This window comes from Chionomys nivalis, chromosome 8, assembly GCF_950005125.1.
Source record: "Chionomys nivalis chromosome 8, mChiNiv1.1, whole genome shotgun sequence".
In the NCBI taxonomy this organism is placed as follows: Eukaryota; Metazoa; Chordata; class Mammalia; order Rodentia; family Cricetidae; genus Chionomys; species Chionomys nivalis.
Window position 1 is genome coordinate 19,390,054 of NC_080093.1, and position 15,044 is coordinate 19,405,097.

Consider the following 15,044-nt stretch of genomic DNA (forward strand, 5'->3'; position numbering starts at 1 on the left):
TTTTTCTGTCTCTAGATATATGCTCTATGTATAAGAATTATCTTTTAATCTTAAAATTGTTAGCCGATCATTATGTTTATCTGCAGCAAAACTGACTGAGCACATTAGATCAGAATTTAATATATTAAAGAAATTTATGAGAAAATCTCTTGGGAGGAAGAGGCAGGAGGATCTCTTTGAGTTTAAAGCCATCCTGGTCTTCATAGCAAGTCTGAGGCTACCCAAGATTACATAGTGAGACCATGTCTTATAAAAAGAAAAGCCAATCTCAAGAGATATTTGTATACATTATTATTACTCTGCTCTGTGTTAATTAGGTGTATAAAATAAGCATTTTGTATAAATGATCGTATTAGTGTTATAGGATAGGCTAGTTAAGAATATAATTTAATATAGTTTAGAATATAGTTTAATGGGGAGAACCCATTAAACAAGACTTTTCTTCATTTGTAGTGAAAACAGATTCCTTTCGTAGTTCTATTATTATGAACTTTTGAAGATCACATATGGCAGGCATTGTGGCTTATGTATCCCAGAGGCAGAGGCAGAGGCAGACTGATCTGTTGTTTGAGACTAGCCTGATGTACATAATGAATTTTAGGACAGCCAGGACTACGTAAAGAGGCCTTGCTCCCCCACCCCCACTTCACATTCATTTATTTAGTGTTGGAGGAATGGGATGTGCATGTGTGCCACAGCATGGGTGTGGAGGTCAGAGCACAGTGGGAGCCTGTTCTCTTCTTCCACCATGTGGGTCCTGGGGTTTAAACTCAGGTTATCAGGTTTGGTGGTCAGTGCCTTTCCCTACTGAGCAATCTCTCTGGCTCATTATATTCTTTTTTAAAATCTGCATCTTCAGTTGTTTGTTTTCCTAATTATTGTTCTGAGCCCCTTTAGCAACAGTGGTATAAAGTGTGTTTGTGTGTGTCCGTGCGCGCGTGCGCGTTGTGGCCATGTAGAGGCCAGAGGTCATCTTTGAGTGTTATGCTTTAGGTGCTGACCACCGTTTTTTTTGCTTTGTTTTTGAGATGGGGTCTCTCACTTGGCCTGGTACTCACTGATAGGGCAAGAACCTTTGTGTCTTCATGTCTACAGCCCTGGGAATAAACGTACCACTAAGCACCATCCCCAGCTTCTTTATGTAGAGATCAAGCTCAGGTTCTCATGCTTGTGTAGCAAGGACTTTACCAGCTGAGCAATCTCTCTAGCCCCTTAAACATTTGTTTTTAGAATTAGAATCTCAGGGTCTGCCATCTTTAAATATTTTTGCATAATATGTAATATCTGAACCTGGGCATTCCTCTTCTTTGTAAAGAAAAAAAAAGATCCTGATATGATGTTACTTGAACAAAAGTTTCAGTCTTTCAAAAGCTTTTTAGAGAAGCTGTGTCTTTACCCCCAAGTCTAGTTTTTAGAGTAGATAGGCAAATGAATTCCCACTTTTCTCCCTCTCTTTTCTCTCCTCCTCTTCCTCCCCGATCGTGTGTGTGTGTGTGTGTGCGCGCGCGCGCGCGCGTGCGCATGCGCGTGCAGTCATGAAGTAGCTGGGTTATTCTGACAGGCGGTGACATAGCATGTTTCTGAAAACCTGAGATACTAGGTAGTGTGCACAGTAAGGTGATAATTGCAGCAGCAGAGATACTAGTGGTGACAGAGTGAGTTCTGAGTGTCATTATCTGTAACCATTTATGCTAAATTTCTCATTGTTTTGTACTAGCGTGACCATGATGTGTGTTTGCTAAGAAGTCTAGCTTGCACTTTTGCCTTGTGCTAACATGAGGATGTTGACAGCATTGTCTCTTTACATAAACTTAGTGAACTCTTAGTGTCTGGGTGCTTTGAATACTGTTATTAGCTTGTATAAAGTGTTTTTTCTTTTGTAGGTATTGTTGGTGAAGCAGATGAAAATGGGGAAGATTACTATCTTTGGACCTACAAAAAACTTGAAATAGGCTTTAATGGAAATCGAATTGTTGATGTTAATCTAACCAGTGAAGGAAAGGTCAAATTGGTTCCAAATACTAAAATACAGATGTCATATTCAGTAAGTTTAAAACTAATTGTGTATAGGAAAAAACAATTGTGTTTGTAAACTTTAGAAAATAAAAGTACAACTGAAAATTAGATGCAGCATAATTCCTCAGCGTATCTACATTAAGTCTCCTAAAGGAAGGGTTTGTGGGATAGGATGCAATGCAGTAGTGTAATAACCATTGCTCTACCATGGTTACCATCGGCACCAGAAGGTCATAACTCAGCCATGTTTTTAGGTTGCAGGAGCCCATGTTATATCTCTGTTCATTGGCTGTCACAAATAGAGATGGTATGAAAGTCGGTGGTAGGTGCAGATTGCTGGGATCTGCTTTATTTGATGGTAAGACTTATTCCTAAGACAGTAAGAGCTTCTCAAGAGTCCTTTAGCAACCATGAAATTAATTCCATTCTCTTAGCTTAAAAATGATGGAAGAAAATTATTTCCTGGTCATAATCCCTTTGCTTATAGGCAGTTTTGGAAATTCTTTTTGTCTACATGTACCAAATATAAATAATTGTTATATAACTGTATTGGCGGAGGCCCCTTGTTTTGTTCCCAGCCCCAAAATAATCACACAGAAACTGTATTAATTAAATTACTTCTTGGCCCAATTAGTTCTAGCTTCTTATTGGCTAACTCTTACATATTAATTTAACCCATTTCTATTAATCTGTGTATTGCCACGTGGCTGTGGCTTACTGGCTAACTGTCTCCTATGGGGCTACATGGCTTCTCCCTAACTCCTCCTTTTTCCCAGCATTCAGTTTAGTTTCCCCCACCTACCTATTCCCTGTGCAGGCCCAAGACAGTTTCTTTATTAACCGTTGGTATTCACAGCATATAGAGGGGAGTCCCACATCATAACTGTACAAAGAAATTTAATAAATGCCATAAACCACAATTTAAAGACAAAATATTTATTCTTACTTCAGTTGGTTTAAACACTTGTAAGATGAGTTGGCACATATATCAGATAGTATGTCAGTCAACAGTAGTTAGTCCCTGAGAGGTGAAATGATCCCTCTAAGGAAAGACGTAATATTGTACTTGTTTAAACTTCTCACTGGGGCTGGGGAGATGACTCGGGTTAGGACCTAGGTTAAATCCCCAGCAGCTACAGGGCAGCTCACAACATCTTCACTCTAGTTCCAGGGGATCCAGTACCCTCTTCAGGCCTCTGTTCACAGTGCACACATGTAGTGCACAGACACAGACCCATACACATAAAGTAATAAAATTAAAAAGAAAACTTCTGGTACTGTCAGTATTTTTCTCACCATTTTAATTCTATGTTTGTCAGTATTTCTGAATTTTATATGAGTTTTTTCATTAGATTGTTAATTATTTATTGGCCCTAATTTTCAAGTGGGATTTTTTTTTTCAGGTAAAATGGAAAAAATCAGATGTAAAATTTGAAGATCGATTCGACAAATATCTTGATCCATCTTTTTTTCAACATAGGGTAGGTGTTTGTACTTTAAGATAGAGCTTTGTGTGCAAATCAGTTCCACATTGAGCATCTGCCTATGTGGATCATTATGCCAAGAACTGTGGATTTCTAGAAATAACTACTGGTGATTTCAGATGTAAATTTAGAGGAATAATAAAAACAACTGGCGTGATACTATAGTCTAAACCAGTTAAGAGATACACAGGGAAAAGCACAGTATGTGGAAGCCAGATACAGCACCTTAATTGCAATGATGTTGATATTGAAAAAGTGGTTCATACCATACATGGTCAGATGGGTGTCTTAGTACTGAAACTAAGAATTAGACAGACCTTACCTGTTGATGGTGAACTATTATTGGCAGACTTCCCTACGTGGGCACCTGTGGAGAGCAGCAGCAGAAAGGAGCATCTCTTGGAAAGGAGGGATGAGGGAACAGTGCAGGTTTTTCCAGTAGAAATCCTTCCAAATGGAACATCAAGAAAGGGAATAAATGTTTCCCATAGCCCTCATTCTGCATCCAGACATTCAGTTGCCTGAAGCATCTAGGTCGGAGTTTGGCTGGAACTCAAGCTCAGTTCAAGGCAGTACAGTTGATAGTGTCACTTGTCTCCAGTTATGGTCTAAAAATTTAGCAATAAACAGAAGGTGACACTTAGGATTAGCAACACTAGGGGGCACTGGAGTGCAGCAGTTGGTAGAGTCAGTAATCGCCAATATCTGTTTGCTTTATTAGTTTTATACTTAATCATAGCCAAAAGGCTTATCAGTGATGCTTTATTATTTTAATAACTATTTCCCAGTGTAAATGTCTCAAGAGTATACCACATGGTATAGTTTTTAGAGTAGTGCCAAAGGAATGTTAGAAGTTTCAGATTGTTGATAGTATATTAATGTAGGATTGGTTTAAAGTTTATACCTTAGATTGTATTTTTTAGATTAAAAAATACCAGAGAACCTCATTAGAGACTTTAATACTTTTAAATTTATATTTTAACTGATACATAAAACACGCAAGTTATATATATTTATGAGGTAATATCTGATTCATATATATGTATGTATAAAATGCACTGTTTAAGCCAAATTAAACATCTCCTCAAATTCAAATATTTATCATTTCTTCATTATGGAAACATAAGGGGCCATTGAGATGGTTTAGTAGGTCAAATCTATTGACCTGCATTCAGTCCCTGGGGTCCACATGGTAGAAGAAGAGAACTGACCACACACCAGATAAACAAATAAATGTAATAAAAGTTTTTTAAAAAGAACATTCAAAATCACTTTTGAAATGTATTGTACATTGTCATCTATCTACAAAAGAAGATACCTATAAAAGAAACCTTGTACATAATTTCACCTATAATACCTACAAAAGAAAAACACCTTGTGTGCAGATAACACACCAGAACATTGCATCCTTCCCACCTTCTTGGTGACTTTGACCCAACCTGTCCACCCCTCCTGTTGTTTTCAGCCTCTTGGTACCCGTTGTTTGCTGTCAGCTTCAGTGAGAGCACTTGTGCATCCAACATACAAATGAGATAATGTGGTTCTTGTCTTTCTCTGCTTTATTTTACGCAATAATTTTTAGCTCCATTCATGTGGGAAATTTTAACATTTAAGGCATACCTTTCTTATTATTAACTGTATATAAAGTTTTTCTCTTTGCAACCTTGGATAGTTGGCTAAAGATTTGTGTCATACATATTTTCCCCCTTCTATTGACCCTTTCTGGGTTAATTTCTTAAGTGGAAACAAAAATCCCATCTTTGGAGACATCTGCCATTTCATTTTAAACTGCTTTTTGAAATCCTTGGTGATGCCTTTATGACGCATTCACATGGCATATCGGGAACAAACGTTTCAGGGTGTAGTATATTAATTGTTCCATTTATAATTCGAATGGGTGCTCAGTGAGTAAGTTGTTGGAGGGGAAGCACAGAGTCCCAGTATGAGTGGCAGAATCAAAATCGCCCTTCCCATTCATGCCCTTCCTTAGTATATTAGCCTGAGTAAAAATCTACCCTCCTTGTGTAGGCCAATACAGCTTTGTGTTAAGCTTTCCTGGGACTCATGGAGCTCTGAGCAGAATTCCTATGAATAACTGCAGTCTGCAAGTGAAAGGCTCTGTGGTGGAGAGGGCCCTGTCTGACTTGGACCTTGAAGACTAGGGAGGATTTACAAAGGAATATAAATCACATGTGAGAAGACAGTGTATGGAAAATAGGATGAAAGTCAGTATGCTGTGCTTGGTCACTGAGTGGGGATGGAACTTTAAGGAAGGCTGGCATTGAAGATGTGGAAAGCCATGGACATGAGGAAATTGAGCTCTGTAAGTTTTAGAACAGTAGTGATAGTGAACATTACATTGTAGAAAGATTTGCTTGAGAACCTTGTACAGCATACATTGGAAAGAAGGAGAGAGATTAAACAGCAACAAAAGGCTAAGCAGAAATTAGTCTTGTTAAATTGTGAGATGATACCATGGGAATGCAGAGGAAGGAATACCTTTTGAAGGAAAACAGAAGTTTAATAATTAGGGCTGGAGAGATGATCAGAAATTAAGAACACTTACTACTTTTGCAGAGCACATGAGTTCAGTTTCCAACACCCATGTCTGACAGTTCACCACTGCCTGTTACTCCAGCTCCGGAGGATTCCTCTTCTGGCTTCCGCAGGCATCCATATGTGTATGCGCATATCCATACACTGCTACAGATACACAATTAAAACTAAAATCTTCTTTTAAGTTTAATAACTTATCACTTATGAAGAATTAAGAGAAGGAAGGTGCAAACATAGTTCTAAATTTTCAAAGCTAAATATTAGTTCCATTAATAGCAGCTAGAGAATAAGAAATGAGTGGGGTATGTTGAGGGAAGATTATGGATTTCCTAAGGGTAGTCCCAACCTGGAATTCCACAAAGACATTTAAGTGGAAGTGATGGTAGTTAGTGAAAGTGTTTGAAGGCTGGAGATTTGAGCAGGTGAGGGCTGAAGGTGTTGCCAACATTATCATCAGAAAGCTGGTTAAACGTTTGTGAGCCTAGAGTCATGGTTGATTGCCAAGATCTGGAGCCTTTGGAAAAGTTGGCCAAGGGTGAACAGAGTGGAAAGGTGAAAAATAAGCAGCAGTTAGTGCATTGGAATAGTAGAGTGTCAGCAGAGGTTAGAATTGGCAGAGAGATAAGGAGAGGGGGCAGATCACCCAACTTCTAAATCAATTTAAAGTTCATTGCAGTGGCCAGTGAGCTGGCTCAGTGGTAAAAGTGACTTCAGCTCAATCTCTGGAGCCCACACGGAATGTGAGAACTTTCACATGTTGTCCTCTGACCCGTACACACATACATACAAAATTAATAAATGTAAAAAATATCAGAAATTCATTGCAGGCCTTAGGAGGTGGATCAAATTGTGAAGAAGTGAGGAAGAAATGTGTCCTGTTTGGAAAGTGTTGGTTAGGTTTGGGTCAAAGAATGAGGTATGTACTGTAAGAGATGACGAATCCCAGCTCAGTTTGTGATGTGCTGCACACTACTCTGCTTTCTTGTTACTTGTTTAAACCTTGTAGTGATTCCAGGAATGGAAATGGAGACAAATTACAGACTGCTTTTGTACAAATTTTCAGTTGTACTTTTTTGATAAATAGTACCTTTTTTGCAAAGTTTCCAAAATAAGCATTCATTGTTTTATTTATAATTCTAGTAGGCGCTCAGTAGGTAAGTTAGTGGAGAGAGAAGGAAGGAAGGCTGGTTCTTGTGTGAGGCAGAGGCAGTTGGCCATCTGCTCTTCAGGAAGAGCCATAGAGTTGTCCTGTCCCTGAAGCTCAGGGAGGGTTACAGAGCCAAGACTGTTCTTCACCTTGGTGCACATCCTTAGCACATTGGCCTGAGTGAAAGCTGTCGTCATTGTACAGGGAGATTGCTGATGCTGGAAGAAGGCAGTGCTGGTGCGGCGGGGGGTGCACAGGCAGGGAAACGCCTTAGTGGGAATGAGATCTATTGCCCAGTAGGAACAGTAAAAACGGAGCAACACACTTCTAGGAGGATACATCTTGGAAGGTTGTTTTATACTGGATGCTAGATAACAAGAGAAAACATGGCATTGGAAACTTGAAGAGGAGACAAAATTCAGAAATACACAAAAGGACCTTTGGGAGGGTAAAATAGAAATAACAGAATAAGTGTGCAGATCTACAGACTTAATTCAGGTCAGATGTACTGAGTTCTAAGATGTCTTTGGCGATAAAGTAGTTCTTTGTTACTGTAGGCCATACTCTGGACATGTTTTTGTGACAAATGTACAAATGATGTCAAAGGCAAGAGCCTTGAGAACATTGAGGAGTTAAGGAACACTTACTGTTCTGGAAGCCACTGGGAGTGACTACTGGGGAGAGAGCTGAGTGCGAGGGTGATCGGGCGGGACTAACTGGAAGCAGGTGAAGCAGATCCTCAGGAAGGAAGGAAACCTGTGTCCATAGGAATGGTAGTGATGGTGGGGGCAGCGGCCTTGTAAGGTTTTCGGGTTTTGGTCAGTTAGGAGATGAGCACACACATTACCTGCTGTCCTGCCAGCACATGCTGTTCCGTACATCCATCATCGCTACACCGCACAGAGCACAGTTTGCAGGACTTAAGTTAAAGCCTTCATTGCCCATGTGCTTTCCATGTAAAGTTGATTTGTATATGCTCTATGGCTAAATAATAGTTAAGTGGTTTGGTAAGTCTGACTTGAAAAGTCTGTGAAGATGATGGCATGCTTCATGGAAGTTGGTTGTAAGGAAGGCTAGCTCTTTGTCATGCTGAACACCTACCCAATTGTCTCTGAAGTTTTTTTTTTTAATAAAAGATATAAGAATGCTGTTTTTCTCCCATTAACATACAGTTGACATGAAACATGAATTTTTTTAACTGATATTTCACACTGGTAACACTTTATTTTCTTTTATTTTAGATTCACTGGTTTTCAATTTTCAATTCCTTCATGATGGTGATTTTCTTAGTGGGTTTAGTTTCAATGATTTTAATGAGAACTTTAAGAAAAGATTATGCCCGATACAGTAAAGAAGAAGAAATGGATGACATGGTGAGTACACATTCTATTTTATAGTTATTGAGAGCTATTTTTCATACTACTAAATTTTATTTTAGGGGTGTGTGTGTGTGTTATACTGGTGCTTGGACAGGTTAGAGGTATTGATTCCCCCTGGAGCTGGAGTTTCAGGTGTTTGCAGGCCACCTGATGTGGACACTGAGAATTGAACCTGGGTCCTCTTGAAGAGCAGTGTGCTTTTAACTGCTGACCCATTTCTCCAGACTGTTTATTATATTTATTAAAGTTTAAAAATGAGCCGGGTGGTGGTGGCGCACGCCTTTAATCCCAGCACTTGGGAGGCAGAGGCAGGCGGATCTCTGTGAGTTCGAGACCAGCCTGGTCTACAAGAGCTAGTTCCAGGACAGGCTCCAAAACCACAGAGAAACCCTGTCTCGGAAAAAAAAAAAAAAAAAGTTTAAAAATGATTTATTAGTATTGTCTATGTGTATGGTGTGTGTGGGCATGCATGCTAGGAACATGTATGATGAGGTCAGAGGACAACTTGATGGAGTCAGTTCTCTCCTTCCGCCTTTACATGGGTTCCAGGAGTTGAACTTAGGTGGCCGGACTTTACCTACTGAGCCATCTCTCCAGCCAGCTGTTGTATTTCCAGTGCTGGTATATAGTTTACAATTTCTAATCTAAGTTAGTAAGGGCAGGTGTATAAAACCAGGTGCAATAGCAGATGTCTGTAGTTCCAGATATCCAGCCCGGAGACTGAGGCAAGAGGATTGCTTGAGCCCAGGAGATTGAGCCAGGTTTTACTTTTCTGGGGTTGTGGCTCAGTGGGAAAGTTCTTACCTAGTGTTGGGTTTAATCCTAGCATTGCAAAGTTTAAAAACAATGATAATAATGTTCTCTGTGAGATCTAGAGTCATGCTCTATTCAAATAGTTTTTTTTTCTCTTTCAGTAGAACTTAAATGTTCCCCTAAGCGAGACAAATAAACTTGTGTTCTCCAGCCAGATTTTTGTCACCAAATAAGTGTGGTGCCATATATCATACTTAGGAAACAAACTTTAGTTTATAGATTATAGCTTCTGATTTCAGAATCACTTAGGGAGATGTAGGCTATATATATTTTAAAAATATTGTTAAGTGTTGAATTAAGGGGTGGGTGGAAGGATTAACATACATTAAGTTTAATGATTTGAAAGAGATTTATCCTTAATTTTTTTTTAATTTATAGGACAGTAATATGTTCCATAGAATACTAATACCTAGGTGAACTTAATTAAATAGGTTTGAGAAGCAGTTTAAAATATCAAATTTTAACATCCTAAGCATATTATTATAATGGTAAAAAAATTCCTTTTATTTTCCTTAAGAAATTTTGTGTCAGAAATTATTTAAGGATCTTTGGGTGTTTTTTAGGCTGAATGTAAATAAAGATTTTATTTTTAAAGATGTAGATGACTATATCCATATCCAATATTCACCTTGGGGTACAAAGGGCATTTCTATGTTTTTAGGGCAAGTACTAGTATAAGTATACTTCTCTTTTCTTGTCTGCTTGGCCATTGATGGTGGTGAACCTTAGTCACTGTGTGAGTGGAAGACTGGGGCCTGAGAGTGAAGCAGTACTAGGAGAGACCCTAACTCTTCCAAGTTGTTTATTTTGCTTCCCAGCCTTTTTTCTCCCCCACTTTTATCTTCATGAATCTCAATACAGTAAACATAACATTCTGAGTTATTAGGAGAGGAGTTACTTTCATTTTGATATGTAAATGTCTGTCTTCTGTAAATGAAGACTGTGTGTTGGTTTCCCAGCTGCCCAGACCCGAATAATCACACAGAAACTATGTTAATTACAACACTGTTTGGCCTATTAGCTCAGGCTTCTTATTGGCTAGCTCTTATATCTTAAAATAAGTTACTTCTTTTATGCTGTGTATCACCACGAGTCTGTGTCCTACCAGTAAGGTACTGGTGTCTTTCTCCTTTGGCAGCTACATGGCATCTCTTTTACTCCACCTATTCTCTCTGTATAGCTCTGTTCAGATTTCCCGCCTGACTATATTCTGCCCTGCCATAGGCCAAAGAAGCTTCTTTATTATCCAATGGTGATAAAATGTATTCACAGCACACACATTAGTCCTCAGTATTTTGAACTCTTAGAAAGATGTAAGTGTGGAAGAAGGGAGCTTACAACTGTATTTCTTTCCTATCTACTGTGTTTCAATTTGATTCTGAATGGGTTGATTTTTTTATACATATTTATATGTCTTACATACAGGACAGAGACCTAGGAGATGAATATGGATGGAAGCAGGTGCATGGAGATGTGTTTAGACCATCAAGTCACCCTCTGATATTTTCTTCTCTCATTGGTTCTGGATGTCAGATATTTGCTGTGTCTCTCATTGTTATTATTGTTGCCATGATAGAGGATTTATATACAGAGTAAGTGCTTGTACTTTATCACTTTTTGTTGTTGTAAATAATGTTTTTAGTCATTGTAATCTATTAAGTCAGTCATTATTAAATATTTGCTTATTTTAGTAATACTGTCCATGCTATTATTGCAGACAGATCTTAACCTTTAACTCTTAAATATTTTGAATCATGTTTCCCTATACATGCTTAAACTTTCCAGCATTGCTGACCATTCCAAGTTATACTGGTTATGTCCTTAGAGAGACAGAGCTACTTTCAGTCCAGAGCTGTTTGAAAATGGAAACAGGCACTTTTTTAGATTCAACTGGATCTTTCTAATTTCAGTCACCAAATTAGTACTTCACATTTATACTCAGACTGAGACCTCTACAAAAGTAAAACAAAGCACTTTACAGTATTGTTTTATTTTTTAGAGTCCTAAGTCAGTATGCTTTCTTGGCATGGTTTTGGGTCTATTTTTTATTAGCAACGCTGTTTGCCAACATTTCTTAAATCATTTTGTTTGTTTGTATATGTGTGTTTGTGTGCTCAAGTGTGTGTGTGTATAGGCATGTGCATGCCTCAGCACAAATGTGGAGGTCAGAGGACTCTTTTAGGAGTTCGTTCTCTGCTCCCACCATGTGTTCCCAGGCTTGAACTTAGACTGTTAGGCTTGGCAGCAAGCAGCTTTACCAATTTACCTTTGCATTGACCTTTACCTGCTGAGCAAGCTCAGGCCTCTGTTGAGTGTGGTCCTATCACCTTGTTGTCAGAGAACCCCAGCATGTACAGACAAATGCACTGGGGTGTCTGTATATTCATTATAATCCAGGCATCAGACAGCAGCCTGTGAATTCCTCTGTTAGAATGACTCGTTACATTTCATTTCATAGTACATTCTTTCTTATATGTGTATAGTATTTCATGGCAAAAAATAAATTTGTGCTGCTGAAAGAATGGCTTTTTAATTGTGAACATAAAATAGCTGTAAACACCCCTGAATGGCCTTAGTTTGCTCTCACTGTGGAAGGAGAGGGCTGACTTGAGAAAGTTGCCATCTGTCTTCCAAATACATGTTATAATGTGCATGTCCACACTCAGGCACAGATCACACGTACACAATAATAATAAAAATGGTTTTTAATTTAACCGTATACTAAATTTCTGTTCCTCTGCTGCATAGTTCCTTGAGAAAAGGAAACAGAGGCAGTTGGATCTCTGTGAGTTCAAGGCAAGCCTAGTCTATTGAGTGAGCTCCAGGACAGCTAGAACTACACAGAATAATCCTATGTAGAAAAAACCAAAGCAAAACAAACACAAATCTGCCAGGCAGTCATGCTTTATGTTAAGTGCTGTTTCAAGCTCATCACTCCTGAGTTGATGTTAACCCCATTATTATTATATTAGTGTTGTGATTAAAAACTAACTTTTCTAGCATTCCAGTTTTTGCTTTGCTAGTCCAAATTTTTGCTGTCGTTTTCTTTTGAAAATTAGTGTTAGAATTTAGCAGCTCTTGTTAATGCAGACTCTTCTGATTTAATGTCCTTCAGTTCTTTAATAGGTGGTGTTAAGGGCAGGCCATTCAACATTCTGCCTGTTATTATGAAAAGTAGGTGTTGTGTTTACTCAATGTGTATGTAGTTATTTAAAAGTGGCAAAGCTATCAGGATTGTTATGATGGAGAAGTCAGGGTCCCATGTTTTTACTGTGTGCACATTTGCACCTTCAGTGTGCATATCAACCCTGTATGTTACATGTCTGTCCTATGGGTAGGAAAGTAGAGCTCAGAGAGGTGAAGGGCTTTGACTGAATTACACACTGCTACTAAAGGGTGATAAAGTGGTTTTCATCGAATTTCAGAGTTTTTAGTTTCATGTTATGGCAATGAAAATGGTGGCATAGCCATGTGAAATGGTGAGAAGAGCGGCACATCTGCATGTGGGGTTGGTGTGAGCCACTCCAGTGATGTGATGCTCTTCAGGATGAGGAGCAGCTAATGTAAGGGGGAAGATTACTTTGCCTGTGTGGTCACTGTGACAATCAAAGGAGAAACATTTGGAAGGTGTAGGTGGAAGAACGGTGGCACCGTGGTGCCGGTTGATGTGTGGTGCTAGCTCTGGAGAGCCTGCTCATCCTACTTCCTGTGCTGTCTCAGTGGGGATGGTAAGGCAGCTCTTCAGCCTCCTTCCTGTCTTGAGAATGGCTGTCACTGGGGACTCCTCATTGTAAATGAAAGTGGCTTAGTCGGAGGGTGGGGGTAAATGTTTGTATTTTTAAACAAAGAAACAAAAGATAGCTCTGAATGCTAAAACTATCCTAAGTGGAGACTGCAGACTTAACCTGGAAAGTCATTTTATACTCTGGACCAGTTTTTTGAGCTCTTTCTGTTGATACTAAGAACTTCTGCCTAGTGTTAGGTTTATCTTACACTAAAACCAGCTCTTTCTATTTTCTTTGTATTTCGAGCTATATCTGTAGACAAATACATTTATAAAGAGAATGGGTCATATTTGTTAATCTTTGTGCAGAAGGAGTAAATTAGCATGTATGATATTTGGGTTCATGAGCGGTGGTGGCGCACGCCTTTAATCCCAGCACTTAGGAGGCAGAGGTAGGCTGATCTCTGAGTTCGAGACCAGCCTGGTCTACAAGAGCTAGTTCCAGGACAGCCAGGGCTGTTACACAGAGAAACCTTGTGTCAAAAAAATCCCAAAACAAAACCAAAAACAGGTTGGTTGGTTTGTTTTTTAAACTGATTAGTTTGGAGATCTGTGATCTTTTTGAGACTGTCAGATCTTTACACTTGGGTCAAGTTGGATGTGGCTGGAGATGAGCACGGCAGTGTTTGCACTGTTGAGGTGCACTGCGCATATTCGTCTACTTCCGTAGCCACTGTAAAGATGCTACATAGTGCAAACCAGTGGGCTGTAATCTGTAGGATGTTAATAAATAGTAAATATTTCTACTTTATAGCAAATTATACTGTCATTTATTTTAATATCTCTTTTCAACTAGGCATTTTAGAAATAGTTTTTTATAGTTGCACTCAACATGAAGGTTGATTTAATTCTCTAGATATCATTATTGGGAAGAGGCTAGAGATTGTCCATCTGACATAAAGCTGCCTTGTAGACCAGTAAATATTTTTTAAAAATCATCCTTTACAGAATAAATGAACCTAGATAAAATAAGTCTAGGCATGTTGTTGTGTCACTTAAAATAGTAGCATTTAATATAAATTATCATATTTGAATATTATTTTTGGTAGCAGACAGAAACCTTAGTGTTGAACCAGTTATAGAAAAGAAATATTCTGATATCTTTTTTTTTAACAGAGTATATCCTGTCCCATGTGATGGAATTGCTGTATAGAGTTATAAGTAGAACTTTAGCGCCAGCTTGTCATTGGTGCCAAAGAAATGAGAAGTGTTTATTTAGACGGTATTGCAAATTCAGCTGTAGACTAGATATAACTTCGTACCATTGAAGTTACCTTTGACTGGGAATATTTTATAGTTTTTTTGTAATCCATGATAGGATGTTTTTCTCTTCTACTAAATAGATCTTTGATACTAAAGTAATGCTAAGGGGACATACTCCATGTCTTCGTTTTGTTTTGTTTTAATTTGTCATGCTTGTTTTTATGCCTTTTCAGGAGGGGATCGATGCTCAGTACAGCCATATTTGTCTATGCTGCTACGTCTCCAGTGAATGGGTATTTTGGAGGAAGTCTGTATGCTCGACAAGGAGGTAACTTAGGAGTTAGCACTCTTGAATCTTTAATTATTGATGGTATCCTTCTGCTGAGAAGTATTTGAGTATTTGAAATTTAAAATGGGCAGTACAGGTTGTACAAATAGTAAAGGCCCTTGTTATATTGTGCATATCAATCACAATATATCAAACAATCACAATTTATCAAATCTATTATGTTTTCTATTTTGTTTTTATGGAACCTTTGTGTTTTATTTCCTGAAACTGTGAATAATTAATAATTTTCATTGTGAAGTTAGCACCAAAAGAACACGTACAAGAGTACACCTAAATTACTGATGTTATGTTTCTTTGAGGTACTTAGCTCCCT

The 15,044-nt window shown here is 38.5% G+C and overlaps 1 protein-coding gene across 1 annotated transcript in view; it reads left to right on the plus strand.

Annotated features, from left to right (window-relative positions):
* Positions 1 to 15,044, plus strand: part of Tm9sf3 (transmembrane 9 superfamily member 3) — a 51,007-nt gene that overhangs the window by 18,353 nt on the left and 17,610 nt on the right. Inside the window, exons 4-8 of the mRNA XM_057778154.1 lie at positions 1,884 to 2,044; positions 3,420 to 3,497; positions 8,445 to 8,576; positions 10,821 to 10,987; positions 14,616 to 14,710. Coding sequence (XP_057634137.1) covers positions 1,884 to 2,044; positions 3,420 to 3,497; positions 8,445 to 8,576; positions 10,821 to 10,987; positions 14,616 to 14,710 — 633 coding nt within the window. The remainder of the gene's footprint in view (positions 1 to 1,883; positions 2,045 to 3,419; positions 3,498 to 8,444; positions 8,577 to 10,820; positions 10,988 to 14,615; positions 14,711 to 15,044) is intronic.